Source organism: Cetorhinus maximus, chromosome 20, assembly GCF_964194155.1.
Source record: "Cetorhinus maximus chromosome 20, sCetMax3.hap1.1, whole genome shotgun sequence".
Lineage (NCBI taxonomy): Eukaryota > Metazoa > Chordata > Chondrichthyes > Lamniformes > Cetorhinidae > Cetorhinus > Cetorhinus maximus.
In genome coordinates this window covers 66,044,825-66,072,277 of record NC_135898.1, presented here as the reverse complement: position 1 = coordinate 66,072,277, position 27,453 = coordinate 66,044,825, and the positions used below count along the sequence as shown (strand labels likewise).

The following is a 27,453-nucleotide window of genomic DNA, read 5'->3' as shown; positions in this document are numbered from 1 at the left end:
TTCTTGTTGAGGCGACGGATGAGGCGAAGAATAAAATGAAACTGGGGGCACGCGCAGCTTTGAAAAAGGGTGCGGCGGTGCTGCTGGAGGGAGAGGTCGAGTGTGTTCATATGGCGGCGCATGGCACTGAGTGTGGATCTCAGAATGCGACGGGAACAGCAGTCCGAGAAACGTTTTATGTCCCGGAGATACCTGTAATCCTGGGTGGGTTCGAAACAAGAGGGGTGGAATTTCAGTTGAAATCCATGTGGGGTGAGTTGGAGATGGAGACAGTCACAGAGAAAGGAGATATGGCTGTGAAAGCGGGTTTTAGTAAACACCTTGTCAAACACCAGGAGAGAAATGGAAAGCAATGAAGGTGAGCAGGGCAGAAGAGACAGGCGGAAATCCTGTCGGAGAACAGAACCATACTTCTTCAGAGAGGGCATTTCTTGAAGAGTGGTGGCAGCCTTAAGGTTGGATGGGCAGGGCCTTTAATTATTTTAATTATCCTGTCAATGGCCTCAATTGGCCATTGACAGGTCGGCAGGCAGACAGCTGATCGCGCTGTCCGCCCACCTTCCTGAACATTTAAATGGGGCAGGATGACGTCGGGGGTTCCCCCCCAACTTCAACCCACCTCATTTTCGCGTCTGTGAGCAGTCCCCGACCCCAACTCACCGATGGAAAAATTCAGGTCTTAAGGTCAGGTTTTTCACTATTGGGGTGGATAGCGAGATTTGGGACATATCCCAACTCAGCAGGCCCGTCTCGATAAAAAGTGCCCTGTTATGTGCAATTTTCACTCTGGGGAGGGAGCGGTGCAGGAATGTGACCGAGTTAGTCCCACTGACCCCGGAAGCAGATTGGAGGCAGGGGTGGGCCATGATGGTGAGAAGGGCAGATCACGTTTTGGGCCCGATACAAAGAGCCGTCCTGCACGTTGTTCCTCCTGTGAGGTTGGAAGCAGGTGGAGTGCTGCAGGTTCATGGGAGGAGACGTCTGACAGCAATCAGGTGAGTAAGAACTGCAATAGTTGGCAACTGGTTAGCTATATTGGAAAAGGTGGGCCGTCATGGGCCTTCCATAGGAAACTATAGGTTTTAATGCAGTGTATTGACCTTGTATAATGAAGTGAGCAGTCACTTAATGCTGGCAAAGCTTCACCAGACCCAGCCATGCAGATGGCGGAATCTTGCTCCCGACGCTCTGCATTACCCTTTCAGCCCCCCCATCTATCAGGGTGTGGGCATCCAAATATGCTTTGTCCATAACCCTCAAAGCGACACACAGTCATCATAGATGAGTGTGACTCAGAGGGAGCAGGCCAGAGGGGGCACGTGCACTCAGGAACCCACCATACCATGTTGACATGAAAATAAAAAATGGCACACCATCCAGCATTCACACTGCCCCCTCAGTGACATCAGTCTGTGTTCAACTAGATAAACAGGTGCCAGCATGTGAATGGACACAGGTTTTATGTTGCATCCCAAGAAGCAAGAAACCTTACTTGTCCACGTGCTTTCTTCATTGTCTTGCAAGAATGTCGCAGAGCAGGATAGCTCTAGAAGTTCCTGTGGGGCTGGCACCCTGGTTCTGTGAGCAGGACCTCGAGCTTCTAGTAGAGGAGGTGCAATGTTGGAGGAAAATTCTCTATCCAAGAGGATGGAGGAATGCTCTCAATGTCACCAAGCGAGCATGGAGGGGAGATAGCAGCCACAGTCAGCACAGCAAGGTAATACCATCAATCATGGATCCAGTGTTGCAAGTGGTTCCATGACCTGCTGCATTCTGGCAAGGTGAGTTATTTGGCAGAAGCACACAGATGTCCTTATGATGGTTGACAGCTGAATGACGCAGCAGCTGGAGTACACTTGGCACATAACTCTCCTGTAACATAGACAAATGTTTGGCCAAGGCACTCATGTAGGTCCAAGCAGTTATGGGGTGACATATGAATGCCTATTGTGATCCACTGCCACATTGATGAGCTTTACCCCTGGATGCATCACACTGTATGTTTTACTTGCAGGAGAAGAGGGCTCAGAATGCCAAAGAGATGGCCCTGACTTAGGGGGGTGGGGGGCAGTGCTACAGTGCAGATAAGGGCAATTGAGGAGTCAGCAATGGAGATTGCGAGGGTGCCTTTCGAGCTCAGTGTCAGCGATGGTGATTGCCCATAGCTGATGCCAAAGGCTATTAGGGGCACTTTGGAGCACAGTGTTAATGGTGGAGGTGATGGTGATAGTGCATGGCGCAGATTGGGAAATTGATTCGAGGGAGAGTATGAAGGGTGGGTTGCTTGCTAAGGGTTTCACTAAGATGGTTGGAGACAAGTGGCCTGGAGCTGTGCACGCTCTCAAACTGTCTCTGGCATACTCTAATTGCCTCCTTTTGTGTCTCACACAGATCACATCACTGCTTGCCCACCCTACCGCCATCACTCCCTCCCCCTCACCCTCAGGCTGATTCATCCCTTGGGCATCAGGAAGGTGAAGAGATGTCTGAGGATGCATCATCACTTCTGTACTGCCCAGACTCCATGAACACAGATACTAGCACATGGGAGGGATGTTGCAAGTATTTAGAGTGGCTGGCACATGGTAAAGTGCAGCACACCAGAGTGCAGAAGGTGTGGAGATGTCTGAGTCAGAGACATCTGTGCACTGTCCCCCTGAGAGGAGGGAGGACAGTCACAACGATGCCTCAGTAGAAACTGAGGTGGGGCCTCAGGACACATCTTTTGGGCACATTACTTGGAGCAATAGCAGATGTGTGGACGCCTGTCAGAGTTACCAGAGGCAATAAGAGCTCACGCACTTTGAGTGGAGGAGTCCATCAAGGTGATGAACTCAACCATGTCTCAGGGACTTGATCGCAGGAGCTCCAAACATGAGAGAATGGTCAATCTCATGGAGAGACACATGCAGCATCGCATAGAGTGCATGCAAGAGCAGTGCGATGTTCTGAAAAGGGTTCAAGGCTCACTCAGTACTCTGGAGCAGGCTGTTCAGTGTATGAGCATGGAGTAATTGAGGAGCTGCATTCCCATAACAGGACATTTACACTGGTGGCAGAACAGTGGCTAGAAGTGACATCTGCTACTCCCCAGCAGTCAGTCCCATTTACCTGCCTGAATGCCAACCCCGGACTGTGGAGGTGGGCAAGGATGATGAGGATTCCAACATCTCTTCGGCACCCTCATCTTCCACTGCTTCCCTAGCCTCTGCCAGTGTCCTTGCTTGTGGTACATGTCCCAGTGACGACAGCTGTCCCTGCAGAAATGCAGAGGCCAGCTGTCACACTCCTCAATGTCGTATAGCGGAGAGGTGAGCAGCCTGCCTCTATTGAAACATCTGTTACACTAATCACCAACTAATTTAGGTATCAGTTAGTCAATATAATTTGCAAACAAATATCTTAGTGATATGTTACATTAAATAATAATATAAATACAACTTATAAAACTTTAGTTAGTAATATTAAAAAATATCTGCTGGAACTCCTTACAACAAATTATATTCTAGAATGGGTATAATTAGTTTTATAACATTCAAATTTAACAAATTAATTTAGGGAATCTGCACACTCGCATTACATCTAACTAAAGATCGGCTACATTAGTTATTAACAATCACGCTAGATAAGTTACTAATCATCGCTCAACATAAATCTATAAATAATACGATCTTATGTAAAAGTTTCCAACATGATTCCAGCTTGTTGCAAACAAAAACACAAGTACCCATTGACCAGACTGTTTGTGAAGTCTAAACAGGCAAATTACATTAATTTTATCTGCATGCTGTATTTGGAAGGTAGTTGATTATGGACATTCTAGATCATGCTTACCATTGAGACAGATTTCACCTCAAACCATCTTAGAATGCCAGGCAATTTGTATGCTGTCACGTAAGTGGTCCTTTCAATCCACATATTCTATGGAAACAGTTTAAAGCAATTAGTCTAGCTTTGGAAAAATAAAACCACTGAGAATCACTCACTGGCCCACGCACTTAAATCTATTCTGCACAAAACTGCACTCATCTATGATACAGTTCAAAAATATATTTGACTCCTGTTTGACATTATTCATGTTGTATGGGCACAAAATAACTGAAGCATCTTTATAATTATATCAGTTTCTGTAGTGTCAGGTTTGTTGAAATTCTAAGTATGGTGACTTTGATTTTTAATTATTCTCCATCCCCTCCCATTTCCGAATAGTAGCATATCAGGCAATGTGGTTATTTATAAGCAAGCAAAGCATTTGCTGTTCACCCTGATTAGAAATCTGGGGTGAACAATTTTTCTTAACCCCTGAACATTCAAACAAAATACTAATACTATAATGGATAATTGAGATTGTCCTACAACCCAACTGAGGGTTTAGATAATCGAAGATGGGAGAAGCTTGAGTGATTAGAATCACAATAATAAATTACTCCTTGTAATCTTCTGCCATTCATCCACTTCTTTAAAATTAAAAAATCTTTTGCCATTGGAAAATGATACAAACTATTGAACCGATGAATAGTGAAAGGATAAACCACACGGATGGTCATAGTGGTATGGAGAACTATTTGAGACTTCACAGAAAATTATGTTCTGTTGGATGGTGAATTGGAATGAAATTCAAATAGCAAATAATTGCAACATATTCCCCACTCAGCTGTGAAATGCAAATTGTTACTGAACACACGCTTTGAAAAATTAGCACTGTTGCGATCTAACTACATTGCACTGTTGCTATAGGACATTTTTGCACAATAGTTATTTTAATTCCAACTATTTTTCTCTTTTCTATTTTATACCTCGCATTTTTAAATTTTTTCACACTTTTATATATTAAATGGTGTGTGGCAAACTGCCTGACCAATTCAGAAATTAGCTTAATCAGAGGAAACATAAACATAAATGCAAACTCTATAAGTGGGGACACAACTTCAAATCTAAGAGGAAAGATGAAAAGACTTTCTAAGATGTTAAGTACTTTAAGAGATGATAGTGAAACAGACTGCTTAAAGATTGTGTGTTAGAGAACAGTACATTCTTTTTTTTGATCGTTGGGACTAGATAAATAGACCACAAAGGTATTTTCCAGCTCTGTCCCATTCCAATATTCTCTCCTTTTATTAATGCAAATATTAATTGGCAGTCTACTGCTTTAGATTGCCAATTAACAGCAAATTATTAAAAGGAATGATTGTCATAAGCCTATTCAATTTATGCCTAGCTCTGCCAAATAATATTGACAACTGAAATTCCAATTATGACAAACGTTCAATATAAGAAGTATAATATATTACAGAAAATTCATTATCTGGGTCTTTCTCTCCTTTCCTGATTGGTCTTGAATACTGGAACCGCTGCACCTCATTCACTGTGTAAAAACTGTAAAAGGAAAAGGTCACAAAAATGTAATAGTAAAACAAATATGAATAAGCTAAAATAGGACAGGCCAAAGCTAAACCTTTTAACTCTTTTGATAAAGGCCCTCAGACCATTCCTTTGACAAAGAGGGAATCTAAATTATTTTTATAAGAGATACAGTCTACTAAATACAACTCAATTTTCCAAAAGATATTTAATATTCATGACTCCCTGACATTAACATATGCTGGAATACAAATACAAATAAAACTTTCAAACATAATTCATCCCTTGTGTATTTTATTCATGAACAATTTCTGCTCAGGGATACAATATATAGCTGCTAAGAACTATAAGAAAGTAATCTATAGGGCACTGATGGCAAGCGGCTAGTTAAAGAAGATGCCACAAACCAAATATTATCTAAACCCAGAAATGAGGTTGCAGTTTCAAATCACTTCCACGATATACACAACACAAATTATTTGTAATCTTATTTGGTGAAGGTCTGAGAGACAGTTGACACACTCCATGCTGTTGGAAAAGCCTCTACACTGAAACATCAACAATTGTTCCAATTGTTTTAAATTTTAAGTGATAATTCATAGTATTACTAGACCCTGAAATTATGCTGATAATGAGTATTTCATTTGAAATTCAATTCTCTGCTATTTTAGCAAAGTTGTTATCCTTTCTTTAAAAAATAGATTAATGTTGTGAATTCAAAGTGGAGAGGAATTTCAGCCTCAGATGTCTATATGTTAGCTTCTCATGTCATAATAGCAGCCTTAAAAATAAATAATAATTATGGTAAATTTCATCAAAATACCTTCTGTCTTGGAGTTGCTGTGCTAACTAGGTGGTATAACTCATGCTCAGCAGGTATTAATCAAATCTCAGAAATGTACAGAAGAAAAATAAGACCACAAAACCTGATCCCAAGCTACTCTTGTCTTCAAATATTATTTTCCTGCTGGTAACTGACCACTGTCCAAATTGAAACTCATGACTAACGATTGACCAGCTTGACCCATTATCCTTGCTTTAATTCCCAACCTGATTCTGCAGCTAGCCTTCTCAACACCTACAAGCAACATAACAGCAAGGCTTCCAGTCTATTTCTAAACTTTTGGAGTTATCCAATTTAGACTTACTCTCCAGCATTTCCCTATAACCCTGTAAATTAATCCTCGTCAAGGACATGGCACCCAATCCCAGAGGGGATAGAACAACATAGATAATAAACTGCGACACCCAGTTCCAAAGAAGAAAGGACACGGGGGACAATTGTCAGCAATGCATTCAGGTGCAAAATATCTTCCGAGCTAGCTAAGGTAGGGTCTTGAGCTGAAATGAGCATTTAGTCCACTTTTAGTGCAAGACGTCACCTTGTTAAATGGGTTGAAGTACGCTAGAAACAACGGGACTTTAGATTTGTTAAGGGGCTGATTGCCACTTGAAATGCCTGCTGGCACTCATTAACGAGGTTGGTTGGTGGCTATGGCTTAGCCTAGCACCTTCCGCTAACAGCAGCAGCTGATATGAATTTCAAACACTACTTAAAAGGTTATTCACCACTTCATTTACACTTGCTGCTTCAGCTGCGAAGAGGGCCTCTGAAATACATCAGCAGTCTTTCTGGGATACTTTATGAAGGCTTTGCCAATACTTGAGCAACATTTATTCTTCAAATTCTCTGAGCATTTCATCTAAAAAATACTAAGTGTTGTGCTACATCACCTTAATGGACACCTTATAGGAGTCAAAAGCAAAATACTGCGGATGCTGGAAATCTGAAACAAAAACAAATGTTGCTGGAGTTCTTAAAGGAGTCAACAGGGAGAAGTGAATACTTGGTCACGGGTATCATGTTAGGGGCAGCCTTGGTCTGGACAGGGAATGGGAGGTGAACATAAGGCAAGGAACATCACCCAGTTTCTGCAGGAGAGAGGGACATAAGGGTGATGAGGGTGAGGTGGACTCCTTCCCCCTGAGAGGACAGGAATTTCCTCCTCCTCTAGATCTCTTCCAAAAGCACCCCCCCCCCCCTACCCACCGAGTGTCACATCTGAGAATTTGTGCACCCTCTTCCCTGAGCCACCCTGAAACATGCCACAAGGTGCTAGACAGTGCACTCCACACTTACATTACAATGAGTTCACATATACAGCTCCATGAAATTGTACCAAGTCAGCACTTGCATGCAAAACTTGTAGATGTCTGATTTAGCACCTCTTGTCAAGTTCAAATTATGGTAATCAGCAATTCACACCAAAAATTGTGTACTGAATCCACACTTTAATTCAGATGTGCCTAAAAGGTGCAGCACTCATCTTGTGCCTATTTTCACCCTTATGCCAAAATAACCCCCAATGTATCTAATATTGTGACACCTGGCTCCAGAGGGGAATGTTTTCAGGGGTGAGGTATTGGTTACACTAATAGACTAGAGAAGCTGGGTTTTTTTCTCCTTAGAGCAGGGAAGGCTCACAGGAGATTTGATATTGGTATTTAAAATCATGAATGGTTTAGATTGAGTAAATAAAAAGAAACTGTTTCCTACATCTGAAAGGTAGATTAGCAAAGGGCAGAATTAAAATGATTGATGAAAGAGCCAAAAATGACATGAAAAAAAAACTTTTTAAGCAATGAGTAGTTAGGATTTGGAATGCACTGATATGGAGGTCAGTTAGTTCAGCTGGCTAGATGGCTAGAGTGTGGTGCAGAATGATGCCAATAGCATGGGTACAATCCCTTTCTTGGCTGTGCTAGTTCATGGAGGCCTGCTTCCTTGCATTGCTCCATGTTTGATGTGGAGTGGTGCCCTTAAAGCTATATAACCAATTGTCTCCAATGGAGAGAGATGCCTATGGTCCTTCGTGGGCCACAGCTTACCTGCCTGATATGGTGGTAAAACAGGTTCCATAATAGTTTCCAAAAAGGAGTTGGATATATACTAGAAGCAGAAATAAATTATAGGGATAAGAGGAAACAGCTGGGCTGCAAGACTAACTAGGATTGTTTTTCAAAGGAGCTGACAGAGACTCATTAGGCTGAATGGCCTCCTATGCTGCACTATTCTACGATTCTATGTCCAATTGCCTTTTGAAACTATCTGATTCCACAACACTTTCAGGGTGTGCATTCCAAATTTTAACAAGCTTCCATGTGTGAAAATTTCTCATTTCCTTTCTGCTCCTTAGGTCAATTATTTAAAATCTGTAACATCAAGTTACTGACCCTGCTAGAGGGAACAGTTTCTCTCCACTTGCTCAATCAAAATCCCTCACAATTTGGTATGCCACTATTATGTCTCTCCTTAACCCTCTCTGCTGTGAGAACAATTCCAGCTTCTCCAACCTCCCAACATAACTGAAGTCCCTCATCTGTGGTAAACCTCTTCTATAACCTCTCCAAGGCTTTGATATCCTTCCTAAAGTGTGGTGCTCAGGATTGTAAATAATACTCAGCAACAATAACTTGTATTTGTATAATACCTTTAAGATAGTAAAATGTTCATAGGTGCTTCAACAGAGTGTTAGCAAATAAAATTTAACACCAACCCACATAAAGAGATGCCCAAACGTTTGGTCAAAGAAATTGGCTTGAGTGCCTTGAAGGAGGAAAGGGATGTAGAAAGGTGGAGAGGTTTAAGGAGGGAATTCCAGAGCTTAGGGCCTTGACAGTGGAAGGCACCACCACCAATGGTGGAGCAATTAAAATTGGGATGTGCAAAAGATCATGGGGAGAACTTTCATGTCGGCGTGCGGGGCGGGCCCCACACGGATTAAAAGATGTGTGGTGATGTCGGGTGTGCGTCCCGACGTCACCGCGCGTCATTCAGATCTTCCGTTTGGCGGGCGCACGACGGCCAAGCTGTCAAAGGCCTGTTAGGGCCATTTAAAAACCAATTAACATAATTATCAATGCTGCCCGTCCAACCTTAAGGTTGATGGGCAGGCGAAGAGCCCAAGCTGCCTTCACGCTCTTCATGAAACCTCATCTATGGGAGGGATGAGGTTTCATGAAGGCTTTATTAAATTAATAAATAAATTTTGCTCAATTCATAAACGTGTCCCAGCTCATGTGACACTGTCACATGAGGGGACATGTGTAAATGATTTTTAACTTATTATTAAAAATTCTCAATATATTCTTAATCTCCGAGGTAGCTCCATGCTTCAGGAAGATTTCTGCGCCCTTTTGCGCGCATGCCGTGCGTCACACTGGGCGGACCTTAATTGGGGGCATGGAGCTGATCGCAGGTGGCGAATGGCTCTGCGTCCGCCCATGCCAGCTCCCAACCAGCATGCCTGACAGGGAGAAAATTCTCCTCCATAATTAAAGGACTGGAGATACCTCAAAAGGTTGTGGGGCTGGAGGACATTACAGAGGCAGGGAGGGTTGAGGCCATGGAGGGATTTGAAAGCAAGGATGAAAATTTTAAAACTGAGGTGTTGCTCCATTGAGATCCAATCGCAGATCAGCAAGCACAAGGGTGATAAGACAGGACTCGATGTGAATTAAGACACGGGCAGCAGAGTTTTGGATGATCTCAAGTTGACACAAGGTAGGCCAAGAGTGCATTGGATTAGTCAAGTCTGGAGGTAGCAAAGGCATTGATGAGAGCTTCGGCAGTAGATGAACTAAGGCAGAGGCTGGGTCAGACAACGTTTTGGAAGTAGAAATAAGCAGTCATAGTAATGCCATGGATGTGCGGTTGGAATCTCATCTCGATGTCAAATATGACGCCAAAGCTGCAGACAGACTGGTTCAGCATCAGACAGTTGTGAGCAAGGAGTATGGAGTCAGTGGCTCAGGAATGCTTAGTTTGTGGTGGGAGCCAAATACAGTGTGGGATTTTCCGGCACCTGTCATGGGGGATTCGGCAGCTCAGCCAAAGGTCCACTGACTTTTGGCAGGACCGGATGATCCCGGCAGCGGGGTGGGGCCATAAAGTCCTACAGTGTGGCTTTGACCTTCCCAATACTTAACTGGAGGAAATTTCTGTTCATTCAATTTTAGATGTCAGACAAGCAGTCTGACAATTTAGGGACAATGGAGAGAGGTGCTGGTGATGAAGAACTGGGTGTTGTCAGCATTACATTGCAAATCAAGGTCGTGATTTCGGATGGTGTTGCCGAGGGGCAGCATGTAGATGAAGAATAGGATGGGGATTGGTTATCTTTGCTACCATCATGGTAGGATGTTTTCTTTTCGGTACTTTGGCAAGGAAGAAACCTGATTGGAGAGGTTCAAGCTCCAGCTGAAGCCTAATGCGTGATTTGTAAAGGCTTAGAATTATTTCCTGGTTTGTGTATTCAATTGCCCTATTTAGGAAGCCAAATACCCCATATGCTTTCTTAACCACCTTGTCAATTTGCTACGCCATGTGCAAAGATTTCTGAATACGTACCCTCATGACCTTCTGCTTTCTCACTCACCTCAAACCAATTCGATTATACTGCTGCTTCATTTTGCTCCTCCTGAAGTACATCAGTTCACACTTATTCACCTTAAATTGTATCTGCCATATGTCTGCCCACTTCACCAATGTATATCCTTCTGAAATCTGTTACTATCCTGTTCACTTTTTTGACAATGTTGCCAAGTTTTGTACACAATTTTGAAGCTTAAGGACAATACACAATTTGGCAGCGTCATTTTTCCACCACCCTCACGTGTTTCTATTGCAAGTGAATGATGGTGGAAATATCACCCTCAGAACAACAGGTCTCAGTCATTCATTTCCTATAATTCTCATTCTTCAGCTACATGAGCCTTATCTTCCATAAGTCTTCCACATGCTTGGTGTGAATGTTGATTGTTGGAGAGGAATCTGTCACATGCTGAATAATGCAATGTAATTTAAGCTTTTTTAAAAAAGAAAACAGTAAGAAAGAAACCATGATATTTAATACTTCCTGGTCGAATAAAAAATTACAATAATTTAAAAGTTAAAAGCTTCACTGGAGGTTCAGATGAAAAATCACGATGACAGTCAAGCTGGCACAGTCAGAACAATGGCATTATGAAACTGAATGCAGACAAGTGTAAATTATTGCAGATAGGAAGGATACAATAAGCAACATGCATACTTCATGTAGTGAAGTCCATTTTAGTGGATTCAACATTTGACAGAGCAGCAACTACAAAACTAAAATAGTAGAAAATAGAAAAAACAGAAAATGCTCGAAACGCTCAGCAGTTAGGCAATACCTGTGGAAAGAACAGATAAATTAACCTTTTGGGTGCGGATTCCTTGTCAAAACTAGTTAACTCACTTATTCTCTCCACAGATCACAACTAACCTGCTGACGTTTCCAGAATTATCTGCTTTAGGTCCAAATATCCAACGACCTGCAGGTTTTTTCTGCTTTTTTTACAGTAGAATACAAGTCAGAGGATGTCGTAATCAAACTGTGTATTGCTCTGGTCAGATTGCAGCTTGAGTGCTCTGCCTAGTTCTAGTTGCCAAGAGACAAATGGAGCATTCAAGTGCTGGAGACAGTGCAGAGAAGAGCCACAAGGTTGATTCCAAGTGGTAGAGGTCTGAATTTTGAGAAAATATGAAACATAGTAAATACAAATACAGAAAAACAGACTTGGGCTTTTCATCCTGGAGAGAAAGCATCTTGAAAATGATCTCATATAGTGGTATGTAAGATGGTAAATGATAATGGAAAAGGTCAATTCAAAACACTACTTCAAATTAAACTATGATATTATGACAAAGGAACACAGGTTCAGAATAAAAGGCAACTTCAGGACTAATATCACAAAGTCCTTCATGCAGAGATTGATAAACACCAGGAATGAATTTCTTGGGAGGATGGTGAGTCAAGAACTATGAAAACATTTAAAAAACAAGAAAGATGCAGCAAGGAAGTTTAAAGGGCTGTTTACAGATGGATGAATTATGATGGGGCAAAAGGCTTTTCTCATCTGTATGGATCTCATGACTTTTGTAAGCAAAGTAGGTAGCAGAAGGTTTTACCTCAATATTTGTTCCGAGACAGACTTGTTCTTGAACTTTGGTGGGAGTTCACGTATGGTTTGTACTGTGAAACACTGAATATCTACATACGTTTGTTAAAGAGTTTACTTGAGTATATCTCAAACACCACTAGTTTAGCCATCAGATATGGCTGAACCACACCAAGCACTATCAAGCTTCACTTGTCTATGCCAAATCTTCCCATTATTCCAGGATCATCCTGGAAAGTAAAGATAACCCCTGGCTTTTTTCTGCAATAGCCAATTGTCTCTACAAACCCCTCTTTGTATATCCCACTTTCACCTCCAGAAATAAATATGGGGTGCTCATGAAATTTTTTTGCCAGTAAAATTGAATCCATCTGTTCCACTGCTTCTACTGCTACCCCTTTCCTCTTTGTCACCAAGCCAAATCTCCCTCACAGGCTCTCCCCTGCCCTAGTCCGCATCAAACTTCCTTACTGAGCGTTTCGCCTATCTTACTTATCAATTTGTGGTCAGAGCATCTCCAGCAATGGATTCTTTTTCTGTCCATTACCTCTGGAGGTTGTCAAGAATCTATCCTCTTCCAGAGCTACATGTTGCCCTTGATAACACCATATGAAAACTTTGGATTGGGTTTCACTTGCATGCTGATGACACCCAGCTCTACTGCCACACCATCCATTTTGATCTCTCTACTGCTTTTGTGTAGCATCTAGTCTTAGATGAGCTACACTTTCCTTGAGTTAAACAATAGGAAGTTGAAGGCATCATCTTTCGCTCCCACCAAAAACTCTGCACCTTTTCCACTGACCGATTCTATACCTTTCTAATAACAGACCTATGTTTCTGACTCCATATCTTCTCCATCATAAAGATCGCCTTAACCTGTGAAACACCACCTGCATCCACCTCTGCCGTAGCTCATCTGCTGCTGAAACGTCAATCAATGCATTTGTCACCTCCAAATTATACTATTTCAATATTCTCCTGGAAGCCTTGTCTTCCATGCTCTGTAAACTTCAGCTCATCAAAAATTCTGCTAACCCATATCCTATTCCATACCATATCCCAATCATTCAGCGCCCTGAACCTTGCTGGCTTAAATTGGCTCCCAGTCCTCCAATGTAAGATTTTCAACTTCATATTTAAAGTATTTTGTTGTCTTGCCTTCGCTACCTCCGTGCCTCATCCAGCCCTATAAAACACCTTCCCCAGCCTTTATCTTTGTGTGTTCCCTCCCTTTTCTTCACTCCACCCCACAATTAACGGCGATGCCTTCACACATCTAGCCAAGGTTTAGAATTCACTGCTTAAACTCACTGACCTCCCTCTCCTCCTCCTTAGATTCACATCAACCAAGCTTTTGGTTACCCCTTCTAATACCTCCTGCTTTGGCCCACCATCCGTCTTTGGTTAGTGACAACTTTATGAAGCATCCTGGGATGATTTATTTGTACGTTAAAGGCTCTATGTAAGTGCCAGTTGCTGTTTCACTTCACAATGTTACAATTCTAAAGTAATCATCCAATTATACTTGAAAATCCAGTTTTCATCCTTTTCATTACAGCTACTTTATTAAAGTTTTTGGAGACTTCATTTGCAGTATTGAAAACTAAGAATAAAATTAAACAGAGAACTATTAATAGGTACTTACATTGGAAAAAATAATCTTACTGTTTATATGCTGTAAGAATAGTAATAAAGTCATAAATCCCCAATCTATCAGACAAATATGGATGCTGATTGTTCACCAGGTATCAAAAAAAAGGTTCACCTGTATTATTGTCAATGTGCATTTCACTAAATATATTATCATATACATGATTTACATGAGGAAGAAATGGTATCTTTATGGAACATTGTTTAGGAATAAATCTTTCCTCACTCCTCTATTTAAAGGCAGTTAGACTGTGACCACAAAACTACATCATTGTGCCAAAGCTCCTTCTAGACTATAAACACTGCAGGTGGAAAACTCCTAATTAGGAGCTATGCTAACCAAATTTTAAGATATATAGCAAAGAAAACTGAAATAAACTAAGTTTTTTTTTAAAGAAACAAAGCAACTTTTTGGCACTCAATCTACCTTAAAGCCCTACCTGACACAAATTTACTTTAAGCAAGATTAAGGAGAGTTTTAATTGGAAAAAATGCAAGGCACTGAATATGTTGTTATATTCTGGTGTTTGTGGCAATGCCATTTGAACATGATACATACTGTTGTCACCAGGATTTCAGGAAAACATAACTTGACATGAAAATTTAACTGCAATAGCCACCCAGCTGAACAATTATCGAGGTTTTTCTTTTAAATTTGGACTACCTTTGGAATGTGCATTTTGAATTATGGACAAAATAGAGTGAATTGCTATTGACAATAATTTATTACTAATGTGGTACCGGTGAGAGCAATTTAGGCTTATGAAATAAATGTGATGCACAAGCAGTGCTTTGGATCCAATGTATAAAATAAATCCGATGAAAATTTTACAAAATCACCACGAGCATGCACACTCATATTTTCTTCATTTATAGATTTCTTTTAAATTGAAAAATTGGTTTGCTTAGGAAAGCATCCCTTCCCTGCCCAAAGATACACATGCCAGCACATTCTAAGGATACACTGTCCAGAGGAATTTTTAATGTCATCACTTGGAGGAGATGTTGTCTTCATTTTTTCTGCATTGGGGAATATAGTGAATAGCCTTGCTTCAAAGTCTTCACGTCGCTCGTACTCCTTTCCTCTGTAAATGAACATCTTGTTCTAGAAAAAATATTTTTAAAACAAAATTTTATGAAGCTCTGTAGCTAATTAGAACAGTTAACTCTTCTGCAGTCTCACTGCTGCACAGCATAGATGGAGAAGACAGTAAAATCTATCACCAACTCATTTTCACCAAGACGTATCTCAGGCATCCATTAATGCCCAAGGCCCAATTGAAGCAATTTTCAGGAAGGCCTGAAATAAGCCAGCAGGCCGCCTAGCTGAAACGGGTGAGGCGGCATAAATATGCAAATTGTCATCCCGTGGCATTGTCAGACCCCGACTGCAATTTTCAAGTATAAATGGGTGAAATTCAGGACAGATGTGAATCATCACACAATGAGAACTCTGGCTTTTCAAAGGGCTGCAGCACTTGTATCTATTTAATTTACTCTAGTTCACTTATGAGTCAGTGTAAAAGTCAATTCAGTAGATTCACAGTGAAAATGTTTGCTATTGTACACCACACAGGAACTACTGAGGCTCCTCAGAAAAAGTCCAGGAAATCCATCTTTTGTTTGGCCTCCCAATGATCTCCACCCTGATGATGGTTCCTTTGGGGCCATTCTTGGGATCATTGCCCCCATAGCCTAATTTGTCCGCTGGCTGAAGTGTGGGAGCTGGCCAATTTGCTACCGTCCCAGATCCAGCGAGCTGCAGCTGAGCATCTTTCTGGTGACCAAAGCTCACTGGGGGAATGTTAATGAGGCTGATGCCTCAAAGTGGCTTGTGTGTCACTCTGGAACGAAAAGATGCACAGAGCATCCGCCCCACCAATTTCACGCTTATACTTTTATATTGCACCTGTTCAATTTTTCTTTTGATGTATACTGAAAATGTGGTAGTCTGGACATACAAATCAGACCAAATAGCTCGTTTCTAATTTCAAATGCATCAAATGTAAAAAATGTAAGAGTGAAAATTCATGACTACCCTTTTACTGTTTACATTTTAAGCTGTTTTCTTTCCTTTTTTTTGATTGCATTTTCAAATGCAAAGTTTTAGTCATTCTTATAACCAGTTGCATATTTCTATTTTAAGGGCAAAATTTTCCCCCCATTGGTGGGAGAAGAGTGGGAGCGGACGGGTTCCTGAGCGGCGCCCCTGGTTGGGGGCACACTGCCATTTTATGTGGGTGGGCCAATTAAGGCCCGCCCAGCGTGACGTCTGCCAGGAAGCGCTATGCACTCCCAGTGTGGGCGGAGGGGGTGGGTTTCCCTCAGCCAGGAGTGTGTTCTTTTGCGCATACGCGCGAAATAGCGCACAGATCTCCCTGAGGCTAAGTGCTGCCTCAGGGAGATCGGCTCAGGTTTTCAACTTTTAATAAACTAAAAATAAAAATAAATTTAAAAATTTTCCCTGCCATGTCCCCTCATGTGACACTGTCACAAGTTGGGACATGTCCATAACTTTTTTTTAAGCCTTCCATTAAAATTTAAATGCCCTTATGAAACCTCATCTCACCAGTGGATGAGGTTTCATGTTTTCTCGCAAGCCCACCTGGGCTCCCGGCCTGCCCGCCAACCTTAAGGTTGGACAGGCAGGTACATTAATGAGCTGAATTGGTTTTCGAATGGCCTTAATAGGCCGTTGACAGGTTGGTGGGCGCGTATCCGACTTGGCTGCGCTCCCGCCGACCTGAAAATGGAAATGACATGAGGTGACGTCGGGGAGTTCCACCCGATGTCAGCCCACGTCGGCGAGCGGGGGCGGGGCCTGGAAGATCCTGCCCTAAGTGTCCAAGAACAAAGCAAGAACTTAGCATTTCTAACTGGAAAACTCATACATTGATCAATGACAAATAAATTATATTCTTCCAGTGAGATGTCATACACAATTTATAAGCGTCGGTTGAAGGACCAAAAATCATTTTTTTGTTTTCAATTAAAAGTCTAAGAGAAATCTGAATCTTTTAAACCTTCACACAATGAGAATTCATGCTTTTTGAAGGATTGCAATGCTTGTAATAATTTGATATACTCTAGTCCACTTAAGGGTCAGTGTGAAGGTCAATTTAATAGATTGACAAGTGTAAGCGATTGCTAATGTACACAGCAAAACGTTTTAAAACTGGGAGTTTTAAAAACCATGTTAGAACATCTATTATAGACATTTTTTGAAGTGCTTTGAGTAAGTTGCACTGATAATTTATATTACTTTCCATGGAAGGCAATGCCTTTAGACTAGCTCCAATGGAAACTTTCACAAGATATTCATAAGGCAATTATAATTGAATGTGAACATACATTTTAGATTCACTTGTAATCTATAATTTTAACAGAAATTTTGTATTAGACTACATAGTAAGCATTAACTTGATTTAGATTACCGCAAGTAATTAAATTTAGGAGGAGATACAGTTTTTGCAGTAAAATTACACATGTAAGTAGCTGTTTGAATTCATTGGAGAAAAGGTGTGTTGGAAAAAACAGATAACATTGTATTGGGAGAACATCACAACTTTTCTTTCAAGTACTGTAACATGAATAGGGTAACAATACTGTTGTCAATTCTTTTGGCCGTGAATAAAATTATTCACAAAATCTTGCCAAAAACTAGAAATGTGAGCAACACTTACGGCAGGATTTTCCCCCTGTCGGGGGTGAAGTTGAAGTCTGATCGGCGCCCTAAATCGGGCCCCATTTTATGTGGACGGGCCAATTAATGCCCGCCCAGCGTGACACCTGCACGGAAGCACTATGTGTTCCCTGTGCGGGCGGGGGGGTGGGTGTGTGTGTGTGTGTGTGGGTGGGGGAGAACCCTAAATCTGAGAGTGTGCTCTTTCGTGCGTGCACACGAAGAAACACACTCATCTCCCTGAGGCTAAGTGCTGCCTCAGGGAGGTCGCCTCTACTGTCAAAAGTATTAAAAATAGAAAAAAAAATTTCCTTGATATGTCTGCTCATGTGACACTGTCACATGAGTTGGGACATGTCCATAATTTTCAAAAAACTTTAATTAAATTTTTTAAAACCTATATGAAACCTCATGCCACCCATGGATGAGGTTTCATGCTTTTTCTAATTCCAGCCAGGGCTCCTGGCCTGCCCGCCAACCTTAAGAATGGACGGGCAGGTCCATTAATTAGTTTAATGGCTCTGTCAATGGCCTCAATTGGCCATTGACAGGCTGGCAGGAGCACAGCTGATTTTGCAGCGCCCCCGCCTACCTGAGAATTTAAATGGGGCGCGGTGACCTCGGGAGTTCCGCCCAACATCACTGCGCGTCATTTTACGTGTTGGCGAGCGGGCCCCGCTCCCCAACGGGAAAATCCTGCCCTTAATGTTTCTTCATTATACAAAAAAATCTAAGAGAGATGGCGGCTGAGGGACTTTGATGGTATAAGGATGCTGCAAAGTCATTTCACATCCAAAAGCTGAATGCAAATAAAACTCATATTGCTGACATATCTGATGTTTTCTGTAGCAGTATGGGTCACATCTAAAATTTGTTTAGGTGATGTCAACCCAGCTCTTAGTAGAAAACTCGCCACAAATTATCACAAATTAACTCCAAGAACTATGTTTTATGTTCTTATTCTAAAAAAAATGGAGATGCCTCATTTTCATCATAATTTCCAACCTAAGCAACAACAGCTTGTATTTATATCGCACTTTTAACATACTAAACTGTCCCAAGGCTCTTCACAGTACTGCTATAAGGCAAAAGTTGACACTGAGCATACACAGAAATATTAGGGAAGATGACCAAAAGTTTGGGGAATTCCAATAATTAGCGCCTTGGAAGTTAAGGGCACGGCCACCAATGGTGGTACGATTAAATAGGAGATGCTCAAGAGGCCAGAATTGGAGGAGTGCAGATATCTTGGAGGGCTGTGGAGCTGGTGGACATTACTGAGATAGGGAATGGTGAGATCATGAAGGGGCTTGAAAAATTGAGGTGTTGCTTAACCAGGAACTTCTGTAGGTCAGTGAGCACAGTGGTGATGGGTGAACATGTTAGGGAATGGCAGCAGAATTTTAGATGACCTCAAGTTTAATGCAACAACATTCTGTAAATATGCAGTTCTGACAATATGATTGAATAAAAGTAAATAAAAAGCTGCCACCAGGAATGCACCTACCTACAACAGTGCTCCGTTGACACCTTGCAAGCAGTTAGAGATATTAACCAGGATGAACATTAAAATGTTTGTTAAAGCAGATATTGTATGTGCAACGTTTGATTAAAATAGATCTGCAATAGTTGTGATTGCCCTAATTTATTCACCAAGCAGCACACTAACTGCCAACATCTATAATGGGATGTTATGAACAAATATTTGATGGGAAAGATGGCCCACAGACATAGGAAGGTAGGCAAAAACATGGCAAAATGTCGCTCACAATATGAACACAAGGTCAACTGTGCAAGGTACCGACGTAGAGATTTAGCGAATTTGTACAACTTAAAGAGGAGCACAAAGGTGACACATGAATAATAATTGCAAAGAAGCAGAATAGGATATATATAGACTTGAAGGGAAGAAGTAGTTAGAGATATTCAGTGAAATTTTCCTGTAGCAGGGCATCTAACGATATCTGCTATTAATTTGACTTGCCCTTGCGCATTTATGTTTTTTTTTCTATGGCAAGTTGCTGAATGTGCAAGCTGATGATATTGCAGCAAGGGAAACAAGGCATCTGGGACCTGAGTGGACAGGGAAAACAACTGTGTTCTTCCTTAACGAATCAGACTGAAGCACTGTGCAAAAAACAGCAAAAGAACTCAGAAGTAAATATGGTAATTAGGTGAATGCACTATGAAATCAGGTACAGAAAGAAAAAATGAGGGAAAGAAAGACTGAATTGAGAAAAAAATGTCAGAATGGAAAATTAAAAACAGTAATAGGTTTGCATTTTTAAAATCTCCAACAATTAAAGCCTGAAAGAATGATACTCCACACTTGTAATAGTTAATTTTCAGGCCAGAGATGTTAATTGGCAGTAAATAATATGTGGCCAAATCTACCAGGGAGTGGCAATCACCGTTGGATTGCCACTCTGCTTCTAATTACTTAGCTTGCACCAGAGCTTCACATTTCTTGCCCAGATTTCCGAACTGGGCCTCCTCAGAAATGTGGAGCACACCTGTTCTGGGACTCATGTCCCAGGAGCGTCGCGGGGAGCCAAGCCACGCCTTCTTTTTCTGTCACTAGCTGCCATATTCCAGTAAATCTAAATGCCTCAAAGCCACTTTGAGAAGGTAAGTGTGTGAGGGGGTAGGGTGGCAGGTGGGTGGGTGAGCGGGCAGAGGGCCAGGTAAGTGGGTGAGGAGGTTGAATGGGTCAGCGGTGTCATGGGGGGATCAGAGAAGTACTCCGGTTGGTAGTTGGGGGGGTAGTCTGGAGATCGGGGGAGGTATACAGGTGAGTAGTCGGGGGGGGGGGGGGAGGTGGTGTCAGCAGTAGTTATCAAGGAGTTAGAACTGCCTTTAATCCTTCCAATTTGTCCTGGGTAACTATTCTAGTAAGTTGGTTGGAACTATCTGGAGTCTCCAGCTTTAACTTAAGAGTTTTGGGGGGTTCCAGGTGCAGCATAATTGCCCACTGGAAGTCTAAACTTTCTATACAATTCCCATGTGGTCAGTGCGTGGGGACTTCTGAGGAACCCCCAGCGTATCTTGGTGGTGGGGGGTACCTCCGAGTACGAACATAGAGAGATTGGACGTTCTGGGCCATTTATCATGTCATTAAAAGTGTACTTAGGCTGAAATAGTCAAAGCTTAAATTTCTGCAACAAATTTAGTTTATATCTGCCATATAGATACAGAATTGCTATGCCATGCAATGCATTTTGAAGCTATTTTTACAAGGCTAAAGGTGGAATGGGCAGCAATTTTTGGACATCTGTGTTTAATCATGCATCTGCCCCTTACTTGAAATTGCTGTACCACTTGAGCATTAGTAATGGCACGCACTGTTCACCTCATTATCATTTTGACAGGAAAATCCAGGCTATTAAAAATTAGTGAACACAGGAAGGCTTGTTCCAAATTGTCAATCTCACACACATAGATGATAAGGATCATAATTTAAAGATTTCCATTTTAACATTAATAAATATAGCTTTCTATTTGTTCAGCCCAATATGCTTTAATTTCAAAATATTTTGCTGGAACAAATACTGAAAATCTAAACTTACATATTTATATTTTTCTGTAATTTACGAAGTGAGAACATAACATTGCATAGAATTTTACAGCACAGAAACAGGCCACTCAATCTAACAGGTCTATACGGGTATTTAGCCTCCACATGAGCCTCCTTCCACCTTACTTCATCAAGCTGTCTGCTACATGTGAGACCCTACAGGTGACGTGGTGGCTCAGACGGTCACAGTTAATAGTAATTACTTGTTTTCACATGTCATAAGCTGATGTGCTAGGCTGTTTTCTGAGTCACCAGCTTTTGCTAGCTTTCTAGATTGGCATGCAGGCACTAACTCACAGGTCACGTCGTAGGAAAAGGTTGTGGAAGCTTGCATAAGGCCATGCTTTGCAATGTCTGAATGAGACACACAGAACTTACCATAATAAATTATTTTGAGATAATCAAAATAATTCTCAGTGTAACAGGGAAATGACCGTGCAGATTGAAAACTTTAATACAACTGAATTTTGCAAAGTTAAGGTATAGTATTATATACCATTGAATTAGAATAATTGGCCTTACTAATGATGAAATAAGGCTGGAAGAGGATTGTGTGGAGGATCAACACTTGTGTAGGCCTATTGGACTGAATGGCCTGTTTCTTTGCTGTAAAATTCTGTGTAAGTCTATGTACTAACCTATGTAAATTCTGAACATTAGTTTCAATTTTCAGTATTTGTTAATCAAAATATTTTGAAATTAAGGCATATTGAGTTAATTCATTCAGAAGTCAATTGGTGAAGTAGGAAACCAGGCACCAATTTTTTACTTAATACTAGATTTATTTACAGAATGCAACAGTACAAAGTTGAAGGGTCATGAGGACTCGAAACGTCAACTTTGTTCTTCTCTGCCGACGCTGCCAGACCTGCTGAGTTTTTCCAGGTATTTCTGTTTTTGCAACAGTTCAAATGTCTGGCTCCTCCCTGGCCAGCACTCAGTGTCTCAGCGAGATTACTATATACGCTTTGGAGTATAAAAACTAATGAACCGCCCCGTAAAGAGGTATAAAGAAAACCGCTGGGCAGAAACTGGTTCCAATCACACCCATTACGGATCTTATCTTCCTGTATTAATAAAAATGTGCTCAAGGTGCTTAATCAATCAATGACCTTCACTAGTGTGTCCTTAACCTTGATAATACAATTATGTACCATCTCCTCTTTTATTTAAAAATTTATAACATACAAACAATATTTTAAAATAAAAAAATGATTTTCCATATTCAGTATGTCACATCACAATACAAGATGCCATTCTTCTAGGTCCTCCGATAACTTATTTGTGCAATTATTTTTAAGAAAAAAGAAACTTTTTTAGCCAGAGAGTGGTGAATCTATGGAATTCATTGCCACAGAAGGATGTGGAGGCCAGGTCATTGAGCGTATTTAAGACCGAGATAGATAGGTACTTGACTGGTAAGGGGATCAAAGGTTACGGGGAGAAGGCGGGAGAATGGGGTTGAGAAACTTATCAGCCATGATGGAATGGCGGAGGAGACTCGATGGGCCAAATGGCCTAATTTCTGCTCCTATGTCTTATGGTCTATTTCTTTTGCAAAGCAATCCAACAATTGGTGACTTGCGTTGACCCATTTTATCTAGGAGAAATCTTTTCGTTCTAGCCTCTCTTTTATACTAGCATGGTCAATGCTTAACCTTTTCTCAGTCACATTCTTTGTCAAATGTTCATTATTCCAGATGGAACGGTTACTTACATAGCATTCAACAGGCAAACTATTCTCAGATGCCCCTTGTTTTCAGATGCTTCTCTTAAAATATTTGATAAGTAAAACGCTATATCTATTGCTTCTATTAAAGCCTGTGTTCCTGCAGCTAAGGTACTTTTAACCACCCTTTTTATTTACTTAGCTTCCCAGACCAAGAGACAATATTTTCCATTTTCACTCATAAAAAGTATTATAAACCCAGCTGTGCTAAAATACCCAACTAGAATTGGCATCGGAAACATTACTAAAAAGGACAAATTTCATGACCTTTGGGTGGCCCAAGGCTGGAAACTTGAGTACATTTATTCTGTATTTAATTTCTTTAAAGTGTTAGTAGCCCTTAATACATCCTCAATTGCAGCATGTTTCATCATGGTACTTAGTTCCAATTCATCAAACCTGGCATTGGGTCTTGGCTGATTAGCCAATTTAACTGTCCAATCAAGCTTCTTAATGGTTCTGTTTCTTCCTTAGATGCAAGATCATCTTTCTGTAATAACCTAGCATAATTTATCGGGATAAGGATAACACTTTCTAGATATGATACTTGATTCAAGGCTGCTCTAGACATATTCTATTTAAGATCTAAGCCTATACATTTAAAAGCCCCTAAAGCCTGACTTCCGATGTTAAGTTCCCCTTTAATCTTATTTATAACAAATTTCAGATAACTTTCTCATAGAAAATTATAAAGATGCTTGAGAATTTCCCTTTGTGGTATTAGTAAAACATTGCTTGATCTGCTTTCAGCTGAGTACAGTATAGTGCCAGCAAGGCAGACCTAACTGAGAAATACCATGCGCTTGATGCATCATTCACTCCACAAACACATTTGTTTCATTTCTACAGTTTCCCTTCTACATCACTTGCCTCTTTAGGTGGTTTCAAAAACATTTCTCCATGAAACTTTCCATCATGCAAAAACGCAGCTTTTATATTGATCAACCTACATTCTCACGAATAAGAGCTAAGAAAATTTTCAGCATTACTCTTCCGGCCATGAGTGAGATCACTCTAACATCTTGATCTCCAAGCCACTAAATCTAATTTTAGCCTTATAGGTCCCATCTGGGAGGACATTCTGTACATTGCATCTGTGTGGTAAGACTGACTGTCCTCTGGCACTTTAAAGTAGATACCAAATTCCTTCTAACTATCCAACTATTTTTGTTTCGTCCCTCTTAGTAATTTATCTTCTAATTTGTTGGCAGCCACCAAAGCTTCCCAGTTATAAGGGCTTCTGCTTCTAGAAGTGTTCCTAGATTGTTCTATAATCCTTGCTCTACTGCATAACTGAGTCAAGCTCCAGCCTTTACTTGCCCTTCTATGTCTTTCTGGAATACTGCTACAGGATCTCTCCTTCCATGATCAGAGGTTCTAATGTCAGTATGTGATTGTTTCTTAGTGCAAGAGTCACTCTCAGATTGACTGAGAGCTCGCATTGCATTTTCTTGCTTTCCACCGTTTCACCTCATTTTGCTAGTCCATAGATCTTACTTTTTGTCCATCATCTTGGACATTTAGTCAATATTTAAACTTACCAGCAGCTTTCCCTGCTCTCCCCACAATAGTCACAACCGTCCATTCACTAGATCCTTCTGGTAAGTACATTGCCCTGGTACCAACTCTAGGCAGTTGTCCTTTGGATATGATAGCCCTGTTCTGTGTGTCGGTATCATTTTGCCTTTTGTCTCATATCTATTTGTTCCTCATAACTGTCAAACATATGAGCATGTGAGGTACTGGGTGCTTCATTGCCTTCTTTTAGTTGCTCAGATTCTGAAAGTTTATAATCAATTCCAATTAACTGAGATGAATGGACCTTAGTTTGACTACCAGGTTGGACAACCACTGTCTTCCCATTGCACCCTATTATCTTACCCAGGCATTTCCACTCTTTTTGACCTCTTTTATAGGGGTCTTTTATCTTGGATGGTTTTATGCGATCCTGCAGAGCTCTTTGAATTTTCTCCTAGACTTCAGCCTCGATGAATGTTCTCCTCCCTGAATGCAAAGCATTGAGGTGTGCAGAAAAAAACTGAACTAACTGAGGTCCCTTCTGGGGACAGGGTGGTGGGGTGGGGGTGGGGGGGGTGGCGGGAACTATCACATAGCGCTAAAGGCATTTTGGGTTTCTTCTAATTGATAAGGACTAATACCCTCAACCATTTGTGGTGAATTCTTTGCATGGACTGTCCATGCCAGGGCAGTTTGTCCAAGATCTTACTGAGAATCTCATCTATCACAGTGTGAATTCTTACACAAAGTCCATTACTGAAAGGACTTTCAGCTGCAGTGTTCATGATCACAATACTTATATTTTTGCACGTCTCCAAACTCGTCATTGGCAAATTTCCTCAGTCAGAAATTTAGTCGGTGCTTCCAGTCTGGTACCTATCCAATTTTCCATGATTTTATCCTAAGATACCCCTTCCTCCTTTCCATGTATGGCTGTAGAAAGGCTGAATCTGATTGCCATGTTTAAAAAGAGTAAAATTAAAATATTTGTCTTTGTCCCCTTTGAATCCATGGCTACCGCTTCATTAAAGTCTTGTGCCAATGGAAGACTTACAATAGGATCTGGCGATGTCCTCCAATACTTTTTGCATATATCACATTTTTCAATAATCTCTTTGATGAGCCTTGTGTACTCCTCATCAACCATCCCTGAGTCCTTTAGTAGGATTTTTAATCTATGACAAGAAGGCTGAGCAAATTGTCCATGTAACTTTAAGACAATTTTGCTTTTTCTCTTTTTATTTTTTATCATCTTATGCTTTGACAATTCTTTAACATTCAGATCAGAAATGCCAGATTTTGTTAAGGGGTTGCAAAAATGCCATGATTGGGTAAACTGCAGATCTATTGATTTTCCAAAAACAATTGCTTGATTATATTCCATGTCCAGTTTCATTTGTGCCTTTTTCATGGAAGGCTTGCTCAGCAGTAAGGATATCTCACTAGAGGCTACGTCTGTACTAATAAAGTGACTTACTCCAGCTACTTTGCGTAGAATCACCACTCTTTTCAGTGACCTCAATGTGATGTCATCCCCAAACCTGAAACAAGGAGAACTTTCATACTTCCTGGCCTTACTCTGATCCTCATTACTGAGCGAATCTAAATAACATCTTAACCAACCTATTCCACATACTGTCAAGGTGCGCCACTATCCAACATGGCACAATTAAAGGAATCCGCAACGAGTACACTCAATACTGGACTAATTCCCTCAGACTGATCATTATCAACTTCAGCTTGCAAATTCTCTTTGGCATGCGTTGCTTCAAAAATTCTGCTGTTCCGCTTTGGGCCGTTCACCGATAATGATATTTTGATTCACATCTGAAACACCTGTTAACAATTTGCCGGGCATTCTTAAGAGCTCATTATTACTCCTCCAATCCTGCCGTTTTAAAGATCTGCTAAAAATGACTTCATCTTCATTCCTTTCTCCTGTAACTCTTCTGTTGTGTTCACGCCTGTGCCCTGTATCTAACACTACTGAAAACCTGCACTCATTGAGCGCTCCATTTTTTGCAACAGCATGGAATCTCCCATTTGTGCCTTCATGGCTGCTGGAAAGAACTGCTTCCCAAGGAAATTGTTTAAGCATCAGACATCTGATCCAAAAGCTTGTCTCTTTCTGAGGATCTAATGTTAATTAAGACCACAAGTCTCTACATATGCAACACTAGCACAATCTAGTAAATTGAATGTGAGCACTGAACAAGGAATTCCCAAATTGAATTTCTGCAATCTTTTAGATAGCCTGGTAAAATCCATGATATATTCCTTTATGGAATAACCATCCATTTTTTGAAATCTATCAAAACCTGATCGTGCCTCATAGGCATTTAATAGATCATCTTCCTTGTAAACTTTATCCATGAAACTTCATAGAATATTCAAACCTTCATCAGTAACTAACGGGGATTCAGTTCACAAAAAATGTTACTGATCTTACTTCCATCAAGAGGTGACAATGCCAAAGCAATACCTTCCTCTTTGGTAATGCTATGACCTGTGTTCAAATATCCACTCTATTTTTCAATTGGTCGTAAAGTTCAGATTCAGAAAATATATGTGAGTAATCATATCTTGACAATTTACACTCGTTTTCAGCCATTCTTCACAAAACTCAGATTACAACCTTTTGTCTGAATTTTTTTTCTTAGTTTCCAACCTTCATCTTTAGGCAACCATCCTCTACTACCATGTTAATTCACACAGAAGGCAGTTGGTGAAGTGGAAAAGCAGGTGCCAATCTTTTACTTAAGACCAGATTTATTTACAGAATGCAACATTACAAATGTTTGCCTCCTCCCTCACCAACACCCAGTGCCCCAGCAGTCTTTCTTTATCTATACCCAAAGTACTTAATCAATCAATGCCCTTCACCTGCATGTCCTTAACCTTGATAATATAATTAACATGTCATTAACATTTTGGCTGAACATATAACAAGGAAAA

At 40.9% G+C, this 27,453-nt stretch overlaps 1 protein-coding gene across 2 annotated transcripts in view; it reads right to left on the bottom strand.

Moving 5' to 3' along the window:
* Window positions 1-27,453, bottom strand: part of dock1 (dedicator of cytokinesis 1) — a 667,847-nt gene that overhangs the window by 62,808 nt on the left and 577,586 nt on the right. For both annotated transcript variants that reach the window (XM_078564873.1, XM_078564874.1), the window contains 4 exons: window positions 14,959-15,100; window positions 12,353-12,434; window positions 5,292-5,376; window positions 3,835-3,921 (listed from right to left, as the gene is read on the bottom strand). In XM_078564873.1, the coding sequence (XP_078420999.1) occupies window positions 3,835-3,921; window positions 5,292-5,376; window positions 12,353-12,434; window positions 14,959-15,100 (396 nt within the window). The remainder of the gene's footprint in view (window positions 1-3,834; window positions 3,922-5,291; window positions 5,377-12,352; window positions 12,435-14,958; window positions 15,101-27,453) is intronic.